General features: G+C 45.9%; 2 protein-coding genes across 3 annotated transcripts in view; both read right to left on the bottom strand.

Moving 5' to 3' along the window:
* Nucleotides 1-20,797, bottom strand: part of LOC144245855 (uncharacterized) — a 44,722-nt gene that overhangs the window by 5,013 nt on the left and 18,912 nt on the right. The window contains exon 3 of the mRNA XM_077784843.1: nucleotides 27-201. Coding sequence (XP_077640969.1) covers nucleotides 27-201 — 175 coding nt within the window. The remainder of the gene's footprint in view (nucleotides 1-26; nucleotides 202-20,797) is intronic.
* LOC110468304 (uncharacterized) overlaps nucleotides 5,531-20,797 on the bottom strand; it is a 34,195-nt gene continuing 18,928 nt past the window's right edge. Inside the window, exons 2-3 of one of the 2 annotated variants that reach the window (XM_077784944.1) lie at nucleotides 9,190-9,308; nucleotides 5,531-7,557 (exon numbers count right to left, since the gene is read on the bottom strand). In XM_077784944.1, coding sequence (XP_077641070.1) covers nucleotides 5,817-7,388 — 1,572 coding nt within the window. In that variant the 5' untranslated portion in view covers nucleotides 7,389-7,557; nucleotides 9,190-9,308 and the 3' untranslated portion in view covers nucleotides 5,531-5,816. The remainder of the gene's footprint in view (nucleotides 7,558-9,189; nucleotides 9,309-20,797) is intronic. The other variant, XM_077784946.1, reaches the window with a different exon arrangement.

Raw genomic sequence — 20,797 nt, 5'->3', positions numbered from 1 at the left:
ATGAGAGGGGAATTCCTCTCCCTTACATTCCCTGCAGGTGGAGTGTCACTGGATGCCTCATTGCTTGGCTTGTCCTCCCAGGTCTCTGTTGCCATGGACATCGCTGTGGGCTGCTGGCTGTCCTCCAGAGGTGGGAGATCAGCCTCCCTCAGATCACACCGCCCCTTGGAGGGGGATTTAGCAGCAGTCTCAGCATTGCAGCTGCAAGAGAAGAAGCAGACTCCATTGAACATCATGGATGCAGTTCTCCTGCCATTCCTGACACAGACGAGACTGAGCAGAGAGCCCAGGTTCAAACAATGATCTGCAACAGTTCAGGAAAAGTGCAGGCAGGGATCGTGACTGGTCAGCATGGATGGCTGTGCTTGTGTTTCAGGGGCTCTAAGCACTGCTCAGTTAAGACATTGCAAATTGGCTAACTGCACTTGTGCCAACATCAGTCTGGGTTATCAAGTCTTGGCTTTTCACAGGACATTTTTTGTGTCCATAAAACATGAGGTGCTCCACAGGGGCCAGAAACACTCCTTTCTAAGTAGGCCACATCCATATTTGCTGCTATTTAAGGAGATACTGCCAACACAGAAACCATATTGCTCATCTGGAAGAAAATCACCTGCTATAAACCATAATACTTTGAAGGGATTAGAGGATTTAAGGAGTATTCCGTCTGTTTTTCATCTCATATGATCCCAAGCCCACTGAAGTCACTGGAAAGATACTGTTTTCAGTGAACTCATGATCAGGCCTTTTGGTGCACTTGAGACCTGAAAAGCCTGGCAGTGTCTGTTGCTCTCACTTGGCAGTTCTGGGATGCCCTCATTCATGGCTGCCCGGTGCCAACAAGGGCCTGGCCTGGCTGATACAGGCAGCCTGTCCAACCCCACGTTCCCCCCTCTGTAGACAGCATCACTCTCCAGACAGACACAGTCTGGTGCAAAACCACTGACTTGACAGAGTAGTTGACAGGCTGTTGTTTGTGATACTATTTGTGATACATTTTTTTTAACAGGCTCTCTAAGATATCTTATTTCCATGCATAATGAAGCCTGTTGGGAAGAATTTTTTTTTTTTTTTGGGTTTACTTTATTTTTATGGACTTGGATTCCTTTAAAAAGGAAGGTTGTGAGGACTGAATATGGATGCTTGTATATACAGGAAGCCAGTGTCTGGAACATATTTCAGGTTCTGCATGTATTTTATGCTTAACAAAAATCTCCTATGAGATAAATTTGCTTCTTCTTAAAGGCTTCACTTGTGAACTTATGCTGGTAGGTCACACTGCTAATGTGCAATTCCAACAGTGTCAACTACCAGCAAACACATGAGACAGATGGGCATTCTCCTTGCAGTGAATGACAGTTGGCTCCAATAACACACCATCAGCCAATACTAAAATGACTGAAGAGGGAACAAATCTCCCAGAACACAAACTGGCTCTCTTGTCAGGCCAGAAAAGTTGGTTTGCATCTCTTCAGCCGATGCTTTTTTATCTTCCTCCATTTATGTTTCCAGATCCCTGCTGACACAACCAGTTAAAGAGTTTAGCTATGGCTATGTGACAATGGCAAAAGTGCCAACAGCAGGCTCCTGGCATTTGCTTTTTGCTGTCCCCCTCCAGGTCTCTACTCTCCAGCCTGTAGAAAGGGGATACCAACATCACTGCTGGCACAGAGCACTCTGTGGCACTTATAAGGCAGCAGTAAGAGCAGCACAGGCACACAGCAAGGCTGCAGCCCCCCTGGTACTGGCCTGGCCTGGTCTGGCTTGAGAGATTTCTGTCTCTTACCTCCCTCCTGTCCCCAGCCATGCTTGCGGTATCTCTTCTTAAGTGTGTGTAACTGTTTGTGTGGCCATGATCTAAAATAATGAAATTATATGGGCTTAAAACCCCTCCCTCATGTATTCTCAGACAGATAATTTCATTGGTGATTCACAGAGTTGTGTAAAGTATGAATAGATCAGCTGGGCAAACCCATAGGAGGGAAGGCACAGGTTAAGGAGCAAGAAAACTCTTGAAGAGAATGGGCCACTGCCAAAAATGACTCTTTCCAAAAACTGCTCCTGCTCAAACAGCTCCTGGTTAAATAACACAGAAAAAAGACCACGCTGGGGCACAGAGAGGCAATGGGATGAACACACGGTTAGTAGCAAAGCTCGTAATTGGAATATTATCTTCTTGATCACACCAGCTCCCACTATACAGAACATACTCTCATGAGAGATGCTGAACTTTCATTTGTCATTTTCACAGTGCTTCAAGATCATCCACTTAAATATGGGAAACACTCCAGAGTATTGCTGCTCCTCTAAGTGAAGCTGACAGCAACTCTCTGCTGATAGGGTCTACAGACCAGATGCCACCACTTATTGTGGTTTCCATAGGCCAAAAGGGATATTAAAAAAAATCTCCAGACGTCATCTTCAATGGGAATAAGAGCCAGTATTACCCAGAGAGATGAGCTAAGGAAACATGACTGAAGACTGAGAAATTCAACCCGCCTCATAGCTGGTCAGCTGGAGGTAAGAAAGGCAGTGATGCAGAGCCCACATTGTGTGAGAGGGGATTTCTTCTTGTCATGATTAGATCCCTCCTGCTTGATGTACTGGCTATGTGGTCTTAGGGCAAGTGCTGCTCCACACACCACTAGATCAGTGTGTGACCAGAGAGATGTGGGCAAAACTGGGAGAATACAAGCAGTTTTGTGGAAGAACATCTTAGGGCTGCTCCTTTAACCTTTGCCTCTGGCTTAGGAGGAAGAGGGGACATTGCCAAGAAAACAGGATATTGCCCCTTTCTCTAGTCCCCTCCTCCTGGCGGAGATCTGTGCTGCCAACAGGCTCACACCATCGCCTGCTCAAGCAAGTCAAGTCCCCTCTGCCTTCACAGAGGGGCATAGAAGTGGGGACTCCAGCATCTTTCCTTCTGTTGGATTAAATCACTTTTTGGGACAAGAGTTTGTACCTGGGTTGGTGTCAGTTTTTCCTGTTCTCCCCAAGAGAGGTGATGCACTTGGGCCAACACAGAGAGGACCAGTTCTTTTTGAATGTGTTTTAAAACCTCTGGCCATCAACTCTGAATTTCATGGAAGTGGAGGTACTGGGGATGGAGTACAACTGGAAATGCGCCTGCTTTCCTTCACTGTCTCTATGGGCCTCTTCATGGTTTTGTCATTGTCTAAGCCAGCAGTTGTCAGCTCTTTCCACATGTTCCTTACTCTCTGACTAATGGAAACATTTTTGTGCATGCCTTCCTTGCTGTCACCTGCCTCCCTGCCTTGGTGTCAGCCCTCTGCTAGGGGAAGTTGGTATTGTACCCACTGTCGTGTTGTCACCCCACACACAGCCCATCACTCTTTTTAGGAAGCCTTCCTTCTTAGTCATATCCTTGGCTAAATTGTGCAGCCTTCTGTTGTCACCATGTCCTTCATTTCATAGACACAAACCTGAGGTATTTGCATGTCCTTATCCTGAACAATTCCCCACTTAAGTAATTTCAGAAAGTGGACTGTGTACTGAAAAGCTTACAGGATTTCCACCTAGATAGCAACACCCCTTCCCAGTCAGGACTACAACCTAAGTTAAGGGTATCCAGTGACCAGTGAGGGGGCTAAAGCCATTATAATTATGAGATTGATAATCTAATCTTCACTGACAAAATATTAAATCAATTGACTGAATCTTAAGGAATTAACAGTGAATTACTATGGAGACTGATAACTTACAGACAAAACTGCTTTGTAAAACTGACACTTACACAGAAGCACTAGAAAGAGAAGACAATTTTAGCTATTTTACTCTTTGATGCTCCATCACAACATCTCTATCAGAGGCTTGCTAAGCTGAGTATCTGTGGAAACGGGACCAAATCCCCAGCTATCAGCTAATTTAATTTGAGATTTAGAAAGAATGTGGCCTGGATGCCAACAATCATAATTTAGCACCCAAAATGCAGACAAAAATCTCCCACCTTTGCAGTGAAAATCAGCTGGAGTAGTGAATATTTAGGACATTATGGTCTCAGTTGAAAATGATAGAAATCTGATAAATTTCAAAACAAAGGAAACCAGAGTTTCCCAGTAACCAGTACTTTGGCAATAATAATTACTATTAATTGTTCTTACTCTGAAAACAGTAAGGCCAGGGTGGTTCTTCACATATAAAACTACCTCTCTAATACTGGAACCATTGCCATTCACATATTTAGATTGTCATTTTGGTGTTAATAAAAATTGCTTCATAGATTTTAACAAATCCAACTAGGGAGACTGAACCTATTCACAGAAACAAAAACCACTGTGGATATTAAAAGCACAGAAACCACACATAAAGGCCCTGGGCAGGAAGTGTTTGGAGGCTGGGAGAGTAGTGGGAAGGAAGATCAAATGCACTCCTCATTTCCTGTACTTTGCTCTGCGTGCAGCTTGGGCTCCAGACACCAGTAAAATAATTGATCTGCAAAGAGACAGCTGTTCTTACACCCCTACTACTTGTGCCATTCTACATATTTAATTTCACATTCATGACAAAAATAGCCTAATCCATTAAAATGGTTGTATCCCATAACTTTCTCATCTACTTCTTCATTGGGTTTTCATGTAGAAGAAAAGCACAAGGCTGGGCTGGACAGCTGAGGGAAGCACTGAGGGCTCTGACACCACCTACCTCCCTTTGGACTATAAAGCTGCAGAATTATTTCTACTGTCACTCTGGCTTCAGCCCCACTTAAGTTCTTTCAGATGACTCATTTCTGTGCAGAAGTCACTACTATCTCCTCCAAAAGCAGAGTCCAGTCTCAGCCCATGCATTCCAGAAATAAAAAAGACAGCACACAAGGTTGATGCCCTGGCATTTCACATATCCATCTGGGATTGCAGAAGCAGCCAGGAACCAAGTCTAATGAAATTCTTGTCAAATCCAACCATGAAAGCCAAGTGCATGGAAACAAACCACTCCACCAACACTTACTCCTCCTTTTCCCATCAGCCTCATCTCATGATAAGACAGTGATAACTGCTCCAAATTCGTAGCTTCTAGAACTTTGCTGATTCCTGCTGTGCCACCCTGCATAGAAAGGGATCCCCACTCCTTAGGCAGGAGGGAGGTAACAGGACTGCAGTGTCCAAAACCAGGATAGAGAAAGAAGTTACCCAGAGAAGGGGAAAACCCCTGGATGGAGAAGGAGGAAGGCTCTACAGAAGTATTTTCCCTGGCTGCCTACACAGAGATGGCAGAAGGACAGTATTTACAAGTACTTTCACTCACTGCCTGACCAGGTCTCCAAGAGAGGGTTAAAGACTCATTGCAGCCATCTTACCCTTGTGTGCCTGTTCACTACATTCAGGCAGCAAGTGAAAGCACCTGCTGCTGGCATGTCACACTATCTAAATTCATTATTCTGCAGTGGTGGGACAGACTCTACATCTTTCTTCAAAGAAATCATATGAGTACTTTGTATCCTTTGGTGTGTTCTACTTTTAACAGATGCTAAAAAAAAAAAAAAAGACATTCTGACTATTTAATACAGAAATAAAATGGGTGGGAAACTGGGTGTCAGAACTACTAATGGCTGTTGTCTTTACAACAGTCTTTGCACAAAAAGGCAAAGTCAAGATGAAAATACTTTTTGATGTTTAATCCCCCACAAGGTGGAATTTAAGCTGAACAGCTCTAAAGACATATCCATGTGGCTATCAGAAACTCCAAGATGAAAGGCTCTGCCAACAGCACATTTATGCTACAGGAATTAAATGTACCTATCAGGAGAAAGACCAGATCATTAACAAGGGAACTGCTATCAGGTGACCCCACAGAGCATGTTACCTTTTCTTAATAAGTTCCAAGGCCGAACCTATGAATTCATCCTTCATTTTTTGTAGCTTAGCTCCATAGCTGGATAAGTCTGTGGCTTCTAACAGCAGCGATGAACAGCAAGAGGACTGAGCTTCAGAAGCCAGTGACTGCCCTGCAAGGTGGAGGACATCATTTAATTGTCTTGTCTCTCCTTTCTGCTGCTCATCACTGAAGATCTCCTGCCCAGCACTGTGTATTGTTCCTGCCTGTAGAGGTGGTCGTGGAATAGGACTGGAACAAATAGGGACTGGTGATGTATCTTGGATGGAGGTCTGGAAGGTTCTGTCCTTCACCTCAGGACTGCTCATCTTGAAACCACCCCATGTGTCTGGGTTTTGGGAAAAGCCAGCAGACGTGTGGTTTTCATGAAATACATCATCATCCTCCTCTGCTCTGACAGCAGGTTCATTCACAGCTTTGGTCTCTAAAGCTTCTGGACAGACATTCTTACTGTTTTCCTCCTCCAGTGTCTGGTTTGCAGGTAGACCCTTTTTCAAACAATCTGCTGGCCCACTGCTGCTGTCAGATGAATTTCCTTCCTTACTTCTCATTTGCTTGAACTCCTCAAAGGTGGGTATGTAGAGTCTCCCTTTGCAGCGGCCTTTCTTGCTCTGTCCCAATGTGACTTTGTCATGTGTTTCCCCACTGTACTGTTCTACCATCTCTGCTGTTCTGGTTTTGCTCATGTCATGGCTTTCCCCAGTGTGCTGAAGGGGCAAATTTGGGGAGCTATTCTGCCTTCGGAGCTGAAGCCTCCTCTGAGCTTCCTGCTTGATGTCTTCTGGACTGATGATCCTGTGTGCAAAGCACAGTCCCTGTCCCGCTGTGAGGCTGTGCCTGAGAGCTGTGTGTTCCACCAGAACCGTGCAGCAGTTCACAGCACAGCCGGTCCTGCACTGCGGGCACACCTGGCATCCAAAGCACTCCTGGGCCATCAGCTCAGGCAGGGCCACCTGTGGGCGCACTGGCTTACAGGGCTCTGCCACCTTACTGCTGTGCAGCCTCAGCTTCTCCTTCAGCTCTTTTCTGGCATCCCCGTGTAGGGCTCTTTCCTGTGCGGAAGGGAAGAGCCACTGAGGCACTTTGGCAAAGGGAGGCAGGAGCACATCCTGTGAGGATCGAGATGTCTGTTTAGCACGGAGAGAAAGGTTCCTCAGAGAGTCTGATGCACTCTGTACTGGGGCCACATCCACACAGCCTTCTGTCCACTGACTGGTGCCTCTACAGCGAAAGATGATCTCGTTATCCAGGCTCCGGCAGTGAGAATACAGCCCACAGTCAGCAACTGCTGCCCAGTGTAGGTTTTCCACACTCCGATACATCCGGTTTTCCACAGGACTGACCAAACGTGCCTTGCCTGTGTGGTAGGCAAGAGTGTGGAAGTCCCCAGAAAAAATATGAGTGTCTAGGTTCTTTAGTGGATGCATGCTGCTAACTGAAAAATCCTTTAAGCCATGTTGTGCACAGAGCTGATTATTTTGGCAGCTCGAGATCACCCGGCAGTGTTCCTGTCTCTCATCAACACTGATGTATGTCATAGCAAATGCACATGGAGGCTCTAGGACAGTGGCGTCTAGGGGGAGAGGAGGGAGCTGGGGTGTCGCTTAGATGCCAGTCAATGTCCACAGACCACAGACAGCAAAGTGTGCTGCTGGGTACTCACATAAGAGAGCTCTCACATGGGTGGAGTCGCCATGCGTAGAAGACCTGTGAATGGAAGGAAAGATGAGTTACTGAGGCAGCTGGGTGCTGACTCGCAGGATGCAGCAGCAGGTCTGCTTCCAGGGGATGCAGAATCCAACACCAACAGCTTGTGCAGGAGCAGAGCAGCGTAACTGGCGATGAGCTGTGGGGCTTGGGGCAGGGAAGCCTTTTCTTCTCCAGCCAAGCCAACAGTGGCCTTACACTACCTGTCTGAATTTGGAGAAGTTTTTCCTACCTACCCTCAGCAACTCCCTCACAATAACATTGCTCAGCTCAAGACAAATGCTCAGAAGTGCTAGCTGCAGACTCAGCTTACTCACACAGCAGCACTAGGGAGACAACAGGTTTACAAGAGAGGTTCTTTTCCTCAAATGGGGTGCAGACAAGAGTGTATGAGTTAAGGGGGATGCTTGGGCCAGGAAAGGATGACATAACTGTGGTCTCCTTGAAGACTCAAGTAGCAAGGAAGAAGAAGAAGGCTGACAGGTGGTGGTTTTGTGCCTGACAGTCACATTGCAGCCCCTTATTGCTATGATTCACCCTTCACAAGGAAGATATATATGGTTTACTGATTGAATATGATAGCCAAGCATTGCCAAAGCCTTTCCAGTGCAGAGACAAAGTATCTTACAGACTTTCACAAATGCACCCTCCTGAGTCCATAGCCACAGGCTCAAATGATCATCCTCCCACAACAGCTCAGTAGAGGCTCCAGAAGAGAAAGCTATGCTTTTCAAGGCTCCTCCTATGAGCTGTGTTCAGCACTGTAAGGCCCAGGGAATCTAAGTGACAAAATCACATGTTTGGAGTCGAGAATTAAATCCCTAAATTCTAGTTTAGGCCAGCAGGATGAAGGCTAAGTGGCTAAGTCCTTGCTGGAAGTGGACAGCTTCCTTACACTGAACGGAGGGACTCTAGATTTCTTTTAGGGATTTAGTCCTCATGGACTTGCCAGCAGTCACACAAGACATCAGTGTTTGCTACAGTCTATTCCACTCCCTTCCTTGGCAATCAGAGGCAAAGGGAATGAGTGAGTGCCATATGTAAAGGGGAGTAAGATTAGGCAAGGGAAATGGGGTTAGCCTGAGATTCATAAGGGCAAGATAGAGCTGGGCATGAGTCTTTAATAATAAACCAGGCAAGAACCAACCAGATTGAACACACAGGAAGAGGTCTTGATAAAGCAAGACAGAATCAGTTACAGCCCAGACATCTTGTTCTGTAGTGCAGCTGCATCCCCCACATGTGGCCAACTATTCAGACAGCACAGCCACCTTGACCAGGAGGGGAATGAAGAGGTTTGTTACTCCCTCAAGGTTAAGACACCACAGGCACCTAGCCATGTGATGCACCAACAGACATCTATCTGGGGGGAAGTCTGTATTGCCTGGAAGACAATTTTCCTAACACACTATGAGCTTGATTCGTCCCTTGCTTAGAGTGGCTCAAATTGGCATATTTTCCCTGCATTAATGAAATCATGTCTAATCTCATCCCAGAGAGGGAAGGCAGAACTGCTCCTGTAGTTCACCACTGAATGAAGAACATAATTTCCATCCTTCATAACTGCTAAAAATAAATTAAAACTAGCTCTCTAAGTGTGCTGTTCCCCAAAACGTCACAGGTACTTCTCACCCAGTCTTCTCATGATGGGGCTGGAGTTCCCCCTTCTTCACGGCTCTGGAGGAGCCCACAGGTGACAGCAGAGAAACATGAGGATCAGGACTTTCTGTGCTCATAGGTTATAACATAATCTGTCAAGAAAGAAAGAATTATATGATGTGAAAGCCAGTCACTGAGGAGAGAGCATGGCTCCTGGTAGTGCTGGAGGGCTCCTGTGAGAAAGTGTTGTTAATAAAGGATGCCATGCCCTGTCAGGTTGGTCTGTGATCAGGTCACAGCCACAGGACTAAAAGCCACCAGGTACTTTTGGCATTATGCTTTCAGAACAAGAAGAAAAGAGAAAACAGCCCTTGCTGCAGTGAGAGCAGGGACTAAAGGTGCCCTTGCCCAAAGCAGGGAGTTACACAGAGTACGGCCTGAAGAGAAAGCAAGGCCCATGTGAGGCAGGATCCTGGGCTGGACACTGGCTTGGTAGGCTCTGCATGTGTGCATGCGACAGTAAGGGAGCCAGAGGAGAAAGTGCACAGGCAGGGGCAGAAGCAGTCAGGAGAAGAGCAAGGAAGCAGAGGCACAGAAACAAAATGGTGGAATTTGTCTGTGAGTGCTCCATTCAGCAAGAGATGGGCAGCACTGAGAAGATGATTTTTGCCCTCATGATTCTCTTCAGGTGAAAGTTCAATGTCAGGGCTCATACAGCTGATCCCTCTATGGGCTGCAGGTCAGCTACAGTGATGTCAAGCACAAGAGGTCAGGGGCCACTCAAGTGCACAGCACAGGCCATGCAGGGCAGTTTACACCCCTCCATTTCTCAGGGGAATGCCTCAAAACCCTCCAGCAGGTGAGGGTACCCCTCTGCACTGCAGAACAGCACAAGCCCATCTCCCCAGCAGCCATGGAAGGTATCAGTGCTCTCAAGCACTGCCAGGCAGCAGGGACTTGCTGCTGCTTTGTCAGGGCAGGATATTCCAGAAAATGTGCATGAGACAGCAAAAGTCACTTTCAGGGAAGGAGCAGCTGGAAGAAACCTCCTGTGGGCACAGTGGGGCAGGCAGAGTGAGGGACAGAGTGGGAGCCAGAGGCAGGTTTGCAGAGCAGAGGAGCCAGAGAAGACAGACAACAGCCAGAGCTGGCTGTGAGACAGCAAGGGACAGAGACTTTCCAGACGAGGCTGCGCAGAGTTTACATGTAGGCAAGAACCAAAATTTACTGGATTAAGTGCAGAAAGATGGGAATTTTGTTCCCAAATAATTTATTTTAATATTTGTTATCCATCGGGGGTCAGTTTTCTTTCTCTGAACAGTGATTTTTTTTTGTTTAAACACTTCTAGGAAGTCCCTCTGATACTTCCAGGAGAGCTAAGAGCAAAGGTGCACATGGATGTAGCTCACAGGTGGGTAAGCAAGGGGGTCTTGTGCCCTAGCTGAAGTGAGAGGGAGTCTCAGAAATCAGTGAGTTCTGTTCCCCAAACACCTGCAAGGAAGCTGTGGAGTTCTTGTAACAGCCAGCTCAGGCAGCAGCACCTTTGGTCCCTGTCACTCCACTCTTGGAAGGACCATCTCTTTCCAGCTGAACTCTTGTGATCTTGCCAGTTCCTCCATGTCACTGCCCTGAGGGCTGTGCACAGCATGTCAGGCAGCTAAGCTTAATTTCACCGAGCACCCAAGGCAGCTGCTGCCCGAGCCATGACCCGGACAGGGGATTGGCTGAGGCAGTCCTTCCCCCACTATTCAGGGATGCTTGGAGCAGGAGAAAAGCAGTGGTCTCTCTAAAACACCAGGTAATTTGTCCCTGGCTTGTAACCAGGAAACACTGAGTATTTCTCCCTCCTTCCCCTGTTCTTGTGCTCCATGGCACACAGCAACTGCATCATAGTTTCAGCTCAGATGCCTGCATTTGTCAGGTCATTGACACTCCATGATATAAAACATGTGCCTACACACTCTACTCCCAAGTAACATGGCCACAAGCCTGTTGTAGGCAGTCTGCTGGAGGAGACCACAAGTTGGAGACAGAAAAAAAACCAAAATAAGTAAATATACTTCTGGTTGAAAAGCTAGAGATGACCTCTGAGCACATACTTGCAGGCCCATGGCACATACAGAGTATTTAGCTGCAGTCTTATATGGTCACCAACAAAGAAATGTTGGGAACCACAGCAGCTTGAAAGTTTGTCCTCCTACCACCTCAGAGCTGTTATACCTACAGCAGGTGATTCCAGGTATTGACTAGCAAAACCCAATGAATTGTGAGAGGCAGGAAGGGAGGAATGGAGGAAGGAAGGAAGGACATGCTGATTTGTTACACGGTGACCCAACCCTGGGTCCTACTTTACCCTCTCCTAAAGGTACACAGCAGCCCTAATGTATTCTCTGCTCTCCTCCATTTAGACCAAGCACTGAGTAGCCATCCTTTGTCACTCCCCAGTGTGTGTGAGCACTGTGGATTGAGTCTATGCTCCTTCATTTACCCCCCTGGGTACTTCAGGCAATCCTGTCGACACTTACCCAAAGTTCAGGCTTTATTCTAGACCAGCAATCCTCCAGGCCAATGTTCACTTATTCCAAGCCAAATAGCAAAGCAGAGTTTAATGTTGGCTGCTGCTGCAGCACATCACTGCTCTTCAATCACATTGTCTGTGAAACATGTTCCTGTTCCCTGGCTCAAGGACTGAAAAGTTTCTAGTGGTTATGAGCCTCATGCCTTAAGTGAGCATAAGACTAAGGGCAATGTGTGCTCAGCTTATTTTCTACCATGTGATTCTGTTTAATCAACTTCTCCACTACTCTGATAAGTGCCTGCTTGGAGATTTGCCATTAACCTTACTTTTCCTGTAAAATCCCCCCCGAAGAACTTATTTCTCAAGGATTAAAGCTTGAAGGATAAATTATTTCTTCCCAAACACATCAGAACCGTTCTGCCTGGCTGACCTTCCCAGTAAAGCACGAGAAAAAGTGTCAGGAGGATGAAGCAGGCACACACAGGGTAAGTAGCTCATTGCTGATGTAAAACACTGTGGAAAAGACCAGACATGTTCAAGGACTCCAGGAACACCAGGACAAGGGATCACACAGCCTCACAAGGCCCCAGGAAGAGAGGCCACCAAGTCTGGCAGGGTTGAGTAGCTTTACTGGTGCTGCTTTGCAGAGGTCACTGCAGCAAGATTTACTCTACAGACTTCTCAAAGATGGACATTTGTTCCATGAAATTGTGGAGAGCAGTTTGCTATTGTCTGGCATCTCCTACTTGATCAGAGACATCAAGTGAGACTGGTACATTTTCCACTTTCCACATTTAAAACATTTTAGTCACAAGCAAATGAGCTTCTAAGTCATGGTCATCAAAGAAAACTCCTTCTTCCAAAGGAGGGGAATAACTGCAGATCCTTACTCCATCTTGAAATAAGAGATTACACTAACCTTCGGGGTTTTATTCTAATGTCTCTGCACTGGGTTTTGCAAATTGCAGCACTGAACAGAGATTGGCTTATTCTGGACTACAATCTCCATTTTATTTCAGAGATACAACCAGCTAGAGGGATATGAACAGCACATTTCAAAGAGCTATATAAAAGATTTTAGCAAGCTATTTTACTGCTGTGAGTTTTGTGCTATCTGATACAGCAAACCTCATGGTCACAGCATGATCTGCTTACTGACACGTCATGCACATCACTTCAGCTGCCTAGAAGAACATCAGCAGTCTCAAGGGAAAGAATGCCAGACATTTTATTTTTTTTATATTAAAGGTTAACAAGAAAAAGAAAGGTGCCTTGGCTCTATTTGCTTCCTTAGCTCTTCTCTTAACTAGTGCTGCGCTGCAGAAGCTGATTGATGAAGATAAGGTGATTGTAGCTAAATTTCTTGGGGTTTTTCTTGTCTGTTGTAGCAGCTGAAACAGAAACACAGCTTATACAGTGTCTGTTAATTGCAGCAGGAGAGGTACAGCCATAGTAGTTGTCTAAACCAGTACAATTTCCTGGGTTTCTTTCTCCTTCCTAGGGTAAACAGCTAACCATAACTTTTCCTGAGTTTACAGTATTATCACTGCTTTCATTGTCCTCTGTATGGCATAAATCAGGACTGCTAACAAGAAGAACAACTGCCAGATTGATTTCAAAACCAGGTAATAATGGAAAAACAGTAACCTTTATAGTCTGCTCACTGATTTATAGTCCCTCTGTTCTCACCTTAAGCATAAGCAAGAAACACAAAGTCTCAGAGACAGCTTGGCATGGGGAACCCCTGAAGACACAGTACAGCCCAGCATCAAGAGGGTGCTGAGAGCACAGGCAATGGCATTAAATACTGCTGTGTTACGAGCTGCTTGCTTCACCATGTGATATTGTCTAGCCATTTTCCTCCTTTCACATCTCTTTTCCTAATCCTTTTATGGATTTTTTTTCTGCTTCTCCAAGTCTTCCTCCATCCCACTGCATTCAACCCAACAACTTGTTGTTAACCACTTGTCCAGAAAATATGTTATTGGCCACAGTCAGGGGTGGCTGGTCAGAACAGCCCAAAGGGCACACATGTGCCAGTCAGATGTATCACAGGAGAATCTGTTCACAGTATCTGTTGATCAGCACAGGAACATCCTGCTCAGTTCCAACAGGGAGGAGCAGGAATCAGCGTAGGAATCACCATAACTTCATGTGCGTTTCTATTTGGGCCAGATTGGCTCTGAAATAGTCTCAAGGCAGTGGAAAAGCTACTCTCAAAATTTTATCTACTCACTTAAGTATTCTTGGCACCTTTTCTGTAGGATTTTTAAGCTATTTGGGAACTATTTTTATTGACATAAAAGGTTTCACCTGAGAAGCTCTCCTGCTCCACACACCTGTGCACTTAGCAGCAGTGCCCTTGACGATTTTTTCTGGCTGCTCACTTAGTCTGAGCAGCTTCTCCTTGACACCCATCATGGTTTCCCCCTTGTTCCTCTTTCAAAAAGGCTATGATAAGATGATGCTTCCAGCCTACCTCCAAAGGCAGGCATTCCAGCACACTGATTTCAGGTAGCATACTTGCAAGGTGACTTGTGTTACCTCTTGATTCCCTGCTTTGGGAAAGGGTACTCCCTTTTGTCTCAGTAATGCACTACTCAATCTCTTGGATAATAGTGCTCCAACAGTCCTGCTGATGATGTAGCAGAAGGACTGGAGCTTCAGACTATTGACATTTATCTTGCAGCAAAGGAAGGCTGAGTAGGTTGATTGTGTAGCAAATGCTCCCGGAGACATCAGCGGGACACCCCCATCAAGTGCACCAGCTGGAGCCACTTGTCATCATCAGCTGTGAAGCATCCCAAGAGATGGCAGCTCCCACCATCTGCCAAGCTTTCAGTGACTCAACACCCTGGTTGACCACAAGGCTCCTCTGGATGACTCTCAGGAGAAGCAAGTTCCATTTGCAATGAAGTTCTCTTGTGGAAAGATCCCCCACAGCACCTATGAACCTGCAGGGTGCTGTGGGGGATCTTGATAGATGCTGCCCTTGTCTGTAACACTGTGAGTCACTCTGCTCCCCTCTTACTGCTGAGAAGGAGTCCACAGGGTTCTAGCCTGCAGAGATAGTGCTCAGGCTTGAGTTAGCTGATGTTTAGGACCCAGGTGGTTTCCCCTGACTGTGCTCACACCCTGAACCAAGCATTCCCAGGCCTTCAGGTCAGGTAGAGCATATCTTGCCGGTCACCCCCCTTTGTCTTGGCAAACACACACATTGGCCTTATGAGGAACAGACATGATCTTAACATAGACACTTATATTTGGCCTTATGAGGAACAGACATGATCTTAGCATAGGCTGTGACCTTGCTCCATACCTGGAAAAAACATGCAGTTCTCAGAGGCAAACCTGAGCCAGGAAAACCTACCCATCCCCCTGTGAGATCTGGGAATTATAATGCCATATGTTAGCTCACTTTACAAGCTGGCACCTCCACTTCTCCTTCAAATTCCCACTCTGCATAGGTATAACTGCAGAAAATGGTTCCAATATGGCTACAAGTGAATTTGTTATTTCTTGGGAAGCAGGGAGAAGAAAAGGTTAAGGCTGTGACTTAAAGCTCAATCTCAGCAAAGGGTCCAACATCAGTTGTGACTTCCCAGTGCCAGCTCCAGACCATTCTCCTCTGGCTCCCTGCCAGAGGTGTGCCCCAGCCCAGCCCTGATATGCTCAGTCAGTGACTCACATGCCTTTGTGAGGCAGCCCACTACTGCCAGCCCAGGGCTCTGCCTCCAGCTGTGGTCAGCAGCACATCCTTTTGGAAAGAGCAACACAGATGGAGCACATCTGCAGCTGAAAAATGATGAGGTGGGGAACTACACCTCAGATCATCTAAAACTGTCTTGATCCTCTCTGCATGTGTTTGAGGAAGGCAGAAGGGACTGTGCAAAAAAACAGGGCACAAAGGATCAGTTGAGTATGAGAAGTGACAGGGAGAAGTAAAACAAGCCAGTAGCAGGAAAGGGTTGGCTGCTCCTTTCCCCCTGCAGCATGTGAGGAGGATCAACAGAGCCCTCACCTAAGCTGAATGTTGTCATCTTTTGTGCATTGAAGACTGGCATTTCAACTCACCATTTTCATTCACTTTCTGGCAAGAAAGAGGTAAAAACCTAAGTCACACTTTCTGGGAAAAATAAAATCAAGTCACTTTTTTTTTTTTTTTCCCAGAAGGAAAACAGAAAACCAGTCCTATGCAGTTGGCTCTCTCAGGGTGGCTGAAGGGTATTCCTTCTTCATTTTTCTACAATTGTCCCCAGAGTCTCAGCCTAATCCTTAAAGTGCATAAGGCACAGGAAAGAAATCACACCCTAGTTCTAAGAATAAGCTGTACATCCGAAGTTCCTACTCCCTTCCTTGTACTAGGAAAATGTTTTTTGCAGCACAGCCACAAATGTTAAACTTCGAGTGCACCAGTGGCATACTGCATCAGTCTTTCCAACCAGGCAATATGAACTTTGGCTCTCATCTCATTAGTGGAAAAAGAAGCTCCACAACTTAATTCTGTTGAACCCAGTTTGTGAATTTTGCACTGGAAGCCACTCCAGTGCTCCCCAAAGCTTAGGGTAGGTGGATGAGCAGAGCTCTTCCATGCCAGCACATTTCCACCAGAAAGAGATCCTGGGGGAGGAAGGGGGTGTTGAGAACAGTGAGGGACATGTATGATCTCATCCTACACCTTGCTTGGTTACATCCCAAAGCTGTCAGGCACTGTGCCATACTGCTGACAGAGGCAGGTTTGCCATGAGGAAATGTGGATGACAGCAGTGCCAGTAGTCCTGGCTGGGCAAGGATGGCCATGGGCAGTACCACTTTCTGTTCCTTTGGCTCTGGAGGCACTTGGCAGTGCTTCTACAGAAAACCAGGCAGGACTGTGCCCACCACCTGTCTCAGCTGAGGGATGTATCCTCAGATGATCCAGCACTGCATGTTGCCCACCACAAGGCAGTGGGACTCCTGACAGGGAGCTGGTGCAGCTGGCCAGGCTCTGCCTCTGCATCAGTCCCAAGGAACATCGCAAGCTCTTCCCTACCTACCAAAGAGAATTTATTTTCTTCTTTTTCAAAGATTTTCAACTCCTCCCATGGGCATCTCTAAGCAACCCCCTCCCTTTCAGATGCTGATGCTTTTCAGCTGATTAAACTGTGGACCAGACCACGAGCTGGGTGTAAATCAGTATTGCTTGTCAATGCTAATTTACACCTGCTGAGAATTTCCCTTCCTTCACCATTTAGTAGAATTATATGACATGTCTTTTATCTCTTCTCACAGTTTAGCTTGCCATTCCCCTTTCCTGGCCCCCAAGCCTCCCGCTTTGCTCTGAACTCCCTGGAGGTTTACAGGATAAGTTGCTTATTTGCAATGTAAAGTGTCTCTCAGAACCACAGCCCCACGCAAACAAACCCAAGAGAGGCACGTTTATCCCTGCTTGTGCAACAAATCCAGCCCCATCTTTTCCTGGCAGCAGTTCCCTAAGCACACATTGCACAGAACTTGCTAAGGGAAGAAATATGTCCCTTATTGCCATTACACAATGCAGGACTTCTCTGGGGAGATGCAGAGGATGGAGAATGAAAGGATTGATTCCACAGAGACCCTGAGCTCTTTCCTTTCTCATTGAAACTGATGGTGATGGCTTACCACCCAGATCAGCACCCTGTAGATTCTGACTGTCAATAGGCAGGATACCATTAATGACTTCTTGTTGCTATGGTGATATTGATGGATACTCCATGGTGTTGGTGGGAATCCTGTGAAAGCTAGCAAAAAACCAATAAAAGTGGGTAAAAAAAAAAGTGAGTTTGCCTACAAATGGGCAGCTGTGTGACATACTTGATGAATTCAGTGGCACTTCACACCTCTTGCCTCCTCCTGCCTCCTACAAGAACAGCACAGTGCTCCCCAGAGCCAGTGCAAACACTCCTGTTCACAGCAGGGCTCTGGTGCAGAGGTGCAGTGCTGCAAGTGGATTTCATTACTAAGCATTACTTTTGCAGCTTCACCCTGGCAATTCATTTCACATACAGACTAAAAATCTTGGCTCCAGTGAAATCACTTGGACCTGTGCCAGTGGGCACAGATCCAGGATTTCCCCCAGCTCTCAGGATGCCTTATCTCAAGTGACAATTTCATTCAGCTGCCTCGATAGCCACTGGGAACTTCCTGCCTCTCCAGAGCTGTTTCAAGAGCAGAAAAGCCACTGTTGCAGTTTTTTGCTCTATTTCACTGAGGCTCAGTGCTATGCCCTCTTTAAAGGTGATGCCATGGGCTCTCTCTTGGCTTCCTACTTTGCAATGTGCAGTTTAGAGCAACCTTTCACCTTTCATCCCAACCAAGTGACCACTGGAAATGACAGGCTGGGCTCCAGTCACAATTGGGTCTTTTCACTTTGCACAAGTGTTCTTGAGATTTGGGGCACAGGGGCCATCTTGCTAAAATAACACTTCTCTCTGACCTTGCTTTTTTTGGGGAAGTCATTGCTAATTCATGTTGGTGTCACATTAATGAAGAAGTGATAAAACTCCAGTGGAACTCCTTCTTTCTCTACAGATGCTATTTACGTAAGCCCACCAAGGAGTGCACAAACTGCACAATGCCTTGTTTTGGGGGAGATTTTAGTATGATTAGCAAATTTTAGACTATGTTTTTTGTCTTAGCAAAGACTCTTATCTCTTCTGCTTTGTTTTATGTCCAGGAGTACATACAAATGTACTAAAGAACCTTTTATTCTTAACAGTAGTACCACTCCAGGCATGTATCATCCCATCACCTGACAGGCACTCCTAATCCAGAAAGTTTTTATTTGTTTAGATCTGTTATTATGGAAGAATTAGATCCACAGGGAAGCATTATCTATAGCAATACCTTTACATGGATAGTTTTGCCAGTAAAAGCCCCAGTGCAGATCAGATCCAATGGATGTGTCAGTGTGCTCAGATCCTTTGCCTCCATTGAACTCAGGAACTGGAAACAAAATTACCCTGCCCCTGTCTTTTGCATCTTTTGATATCCCTCCTTCTAATGGCCTACTGAGTCTGAAAGCACATCAGGAACAGATCCCAAGAGGAAAATTCAGTTTCTTTCTCTATGTTACATGTAGCTGTTCATCCAATTTACCAAGCAAAGTTCCTAAGCACATGGAGGCCGGACCAGCACTGACAGAGGGTCTCTCTTGTATAGCAACCCTTTGATCAGACTGACAGCATAATTTATTTACTTTTGTTTCATATTCTTCAATGCTGCAGTAAGTTATTTTTCCCAGTTGATTATCAAAGGCAAAGGCTGCCCTTTCAAGTTGGATTTGCACCTCTTCCCTTCCCCTCCATTTCAATTAGCTATGGAAATTACTTGGATTTTCTTTTTCTATCTCCTCTTGCCTGCCTGTCTATACAAGAGGCTTTAGGAACACTGATGGCTGGAGAAAACTCCAGCTGATGTCTTCCCTGTAGGAAATGTTGTGACTTGCAATTAGCACATCTAAGTGCTCTGTTTGACCTATTGCTGGCCAGGGTGGAGAGCACAGAGCCAGCTGCAGTGTCTGCCTTTTCCCCAGCTATGAGCAAGGGGACAGAGGGCTGTGAGTGCTATGGATGGAAGGAAGGAGGTATCACCACAAACCAGTAGGGACAGACAAGGAACTGGTTTACTACACTGGAAGACATAAGGTGAACGTAAAAGCTTCTTGAAATAGGATCTCTGCCTGTGGGCAACTGCTGTTCTGCTGTGTTTGAAGCTATTACTTTTCTGCTAACAGTTCTGTGACTGCAGAGACACAACAGGCAGTGAACTGCCCAGAGCAGCTTAGGGCTGAGCAGAAATGGCATTTGGACTGGGCTGGAGCTCTGCGTTCCTCCACTTGGAGGTGCATGGATAAATGTCTTTAGGCACAAATCCCAGCATGCTGGGAGGAGCACACATTCCACAGGGCAGCTTTCCAAGTGTGATTTACCCTAAACAGCTGGTCACCAAAAGCTTCTGAGATCGCAATATCAAGACTTAAAAACACATCAGATATGTTCAAGATAGGAGAATCACTCTGGGCTGCATTTGACACCAGCATTAACACACAGGTGACCCCACAGGAAAAGGACTTGGAGAGATCAGACTGGAGGCAGTACAGATCCATGGGATTTCTCACCACACATGTCTCCCCTAGACACGTCATGTCATGGTTTACTGGAAATGTTTTAAAGTCATCATTAAGAAACAAAGTCTAAGACTGATCAGTACCAACACATATACTCTTGGGATGTTCCTAGCCACAGCCATATATTCTAACTTACCAACATTGCCATGGGACTCTTCCTTTTTGGTTTTCTGCCAGATCCTACACTATAGTGAAAGGTAATGGAAGAGGAGGCAGAACATGCCCCTTTGTTTAAAGCCAGATGTAAGTAAATGTTTTTATTTGCTAAGATGTACTCAATACTTTGTGCAACCTGCATCTTCATGCAGTGCAGGTTTGCAACTGCACACATAACATGGTGAAGAAAAGAATAAATGCAGCAATTTTGCAGCTCTTCCTAAGAGAGTGAGGGAGAAGGATAGTGAATCAGATTCCTTCTCCGTGTACTGCTGGTTTTAATATTTGCTACATCGTATAGGCAGCATTAAGTGTGACGAAGACCCACCCTGAACCAGAGTCTCATGTCACTTATGCCAGTAGGGTCTGAAGCTGGCAGTTTCCAACCAGCTCTGGGTTCTTACAGCCTGAGTTTGGTATCATTACTTCTATGCCATTTTGCAAAATATTCCAAGAGCCTAATGAAGGTCACTACATTCTTGTTAACCCTTATTTTTTTCACAACTGGGAAAAAATAAGACACAGATCATAGTAGCTGAGAAGAGTTCTTGCATGCACATTTATTTTACCAATGTAGTGCTAAAAGCTAAACCAAGAGCATCAAGGCAGATTTGGAGGCAACCAGCAGGTTTTTTTTTTAATAACACAGCGCCCAGTGCTTGCAGTCTTTGTGGTTGTCACAAAGTACACACACCTACCCAAAGCTGCATAGCAAGGAGGCAAAACCACAGAATTGATACAACTTTCGCAGTACCAATGAAAAGAGAGGAAACATTGTCTATGCAGACATCTAATCCCTCATGGGAAACAGGCGGAAATCC

This window comes from Lonchura striata, chromosome 8 (genome assembly GCF_046129695.1).
Source record: "Lonchura striata isolate bLonStr1 chromosome 8, bLonStr1.mat, whole genome shotgun sequence".
NCBI lineage: Eukaryota > Metazoa > Chordata > Aves > Passeriformes > Estrildidae > Lonchura > Lonchura striata.
This window is presented reverse-complemented; position numbering and strand designations above follow the sequence as displayed.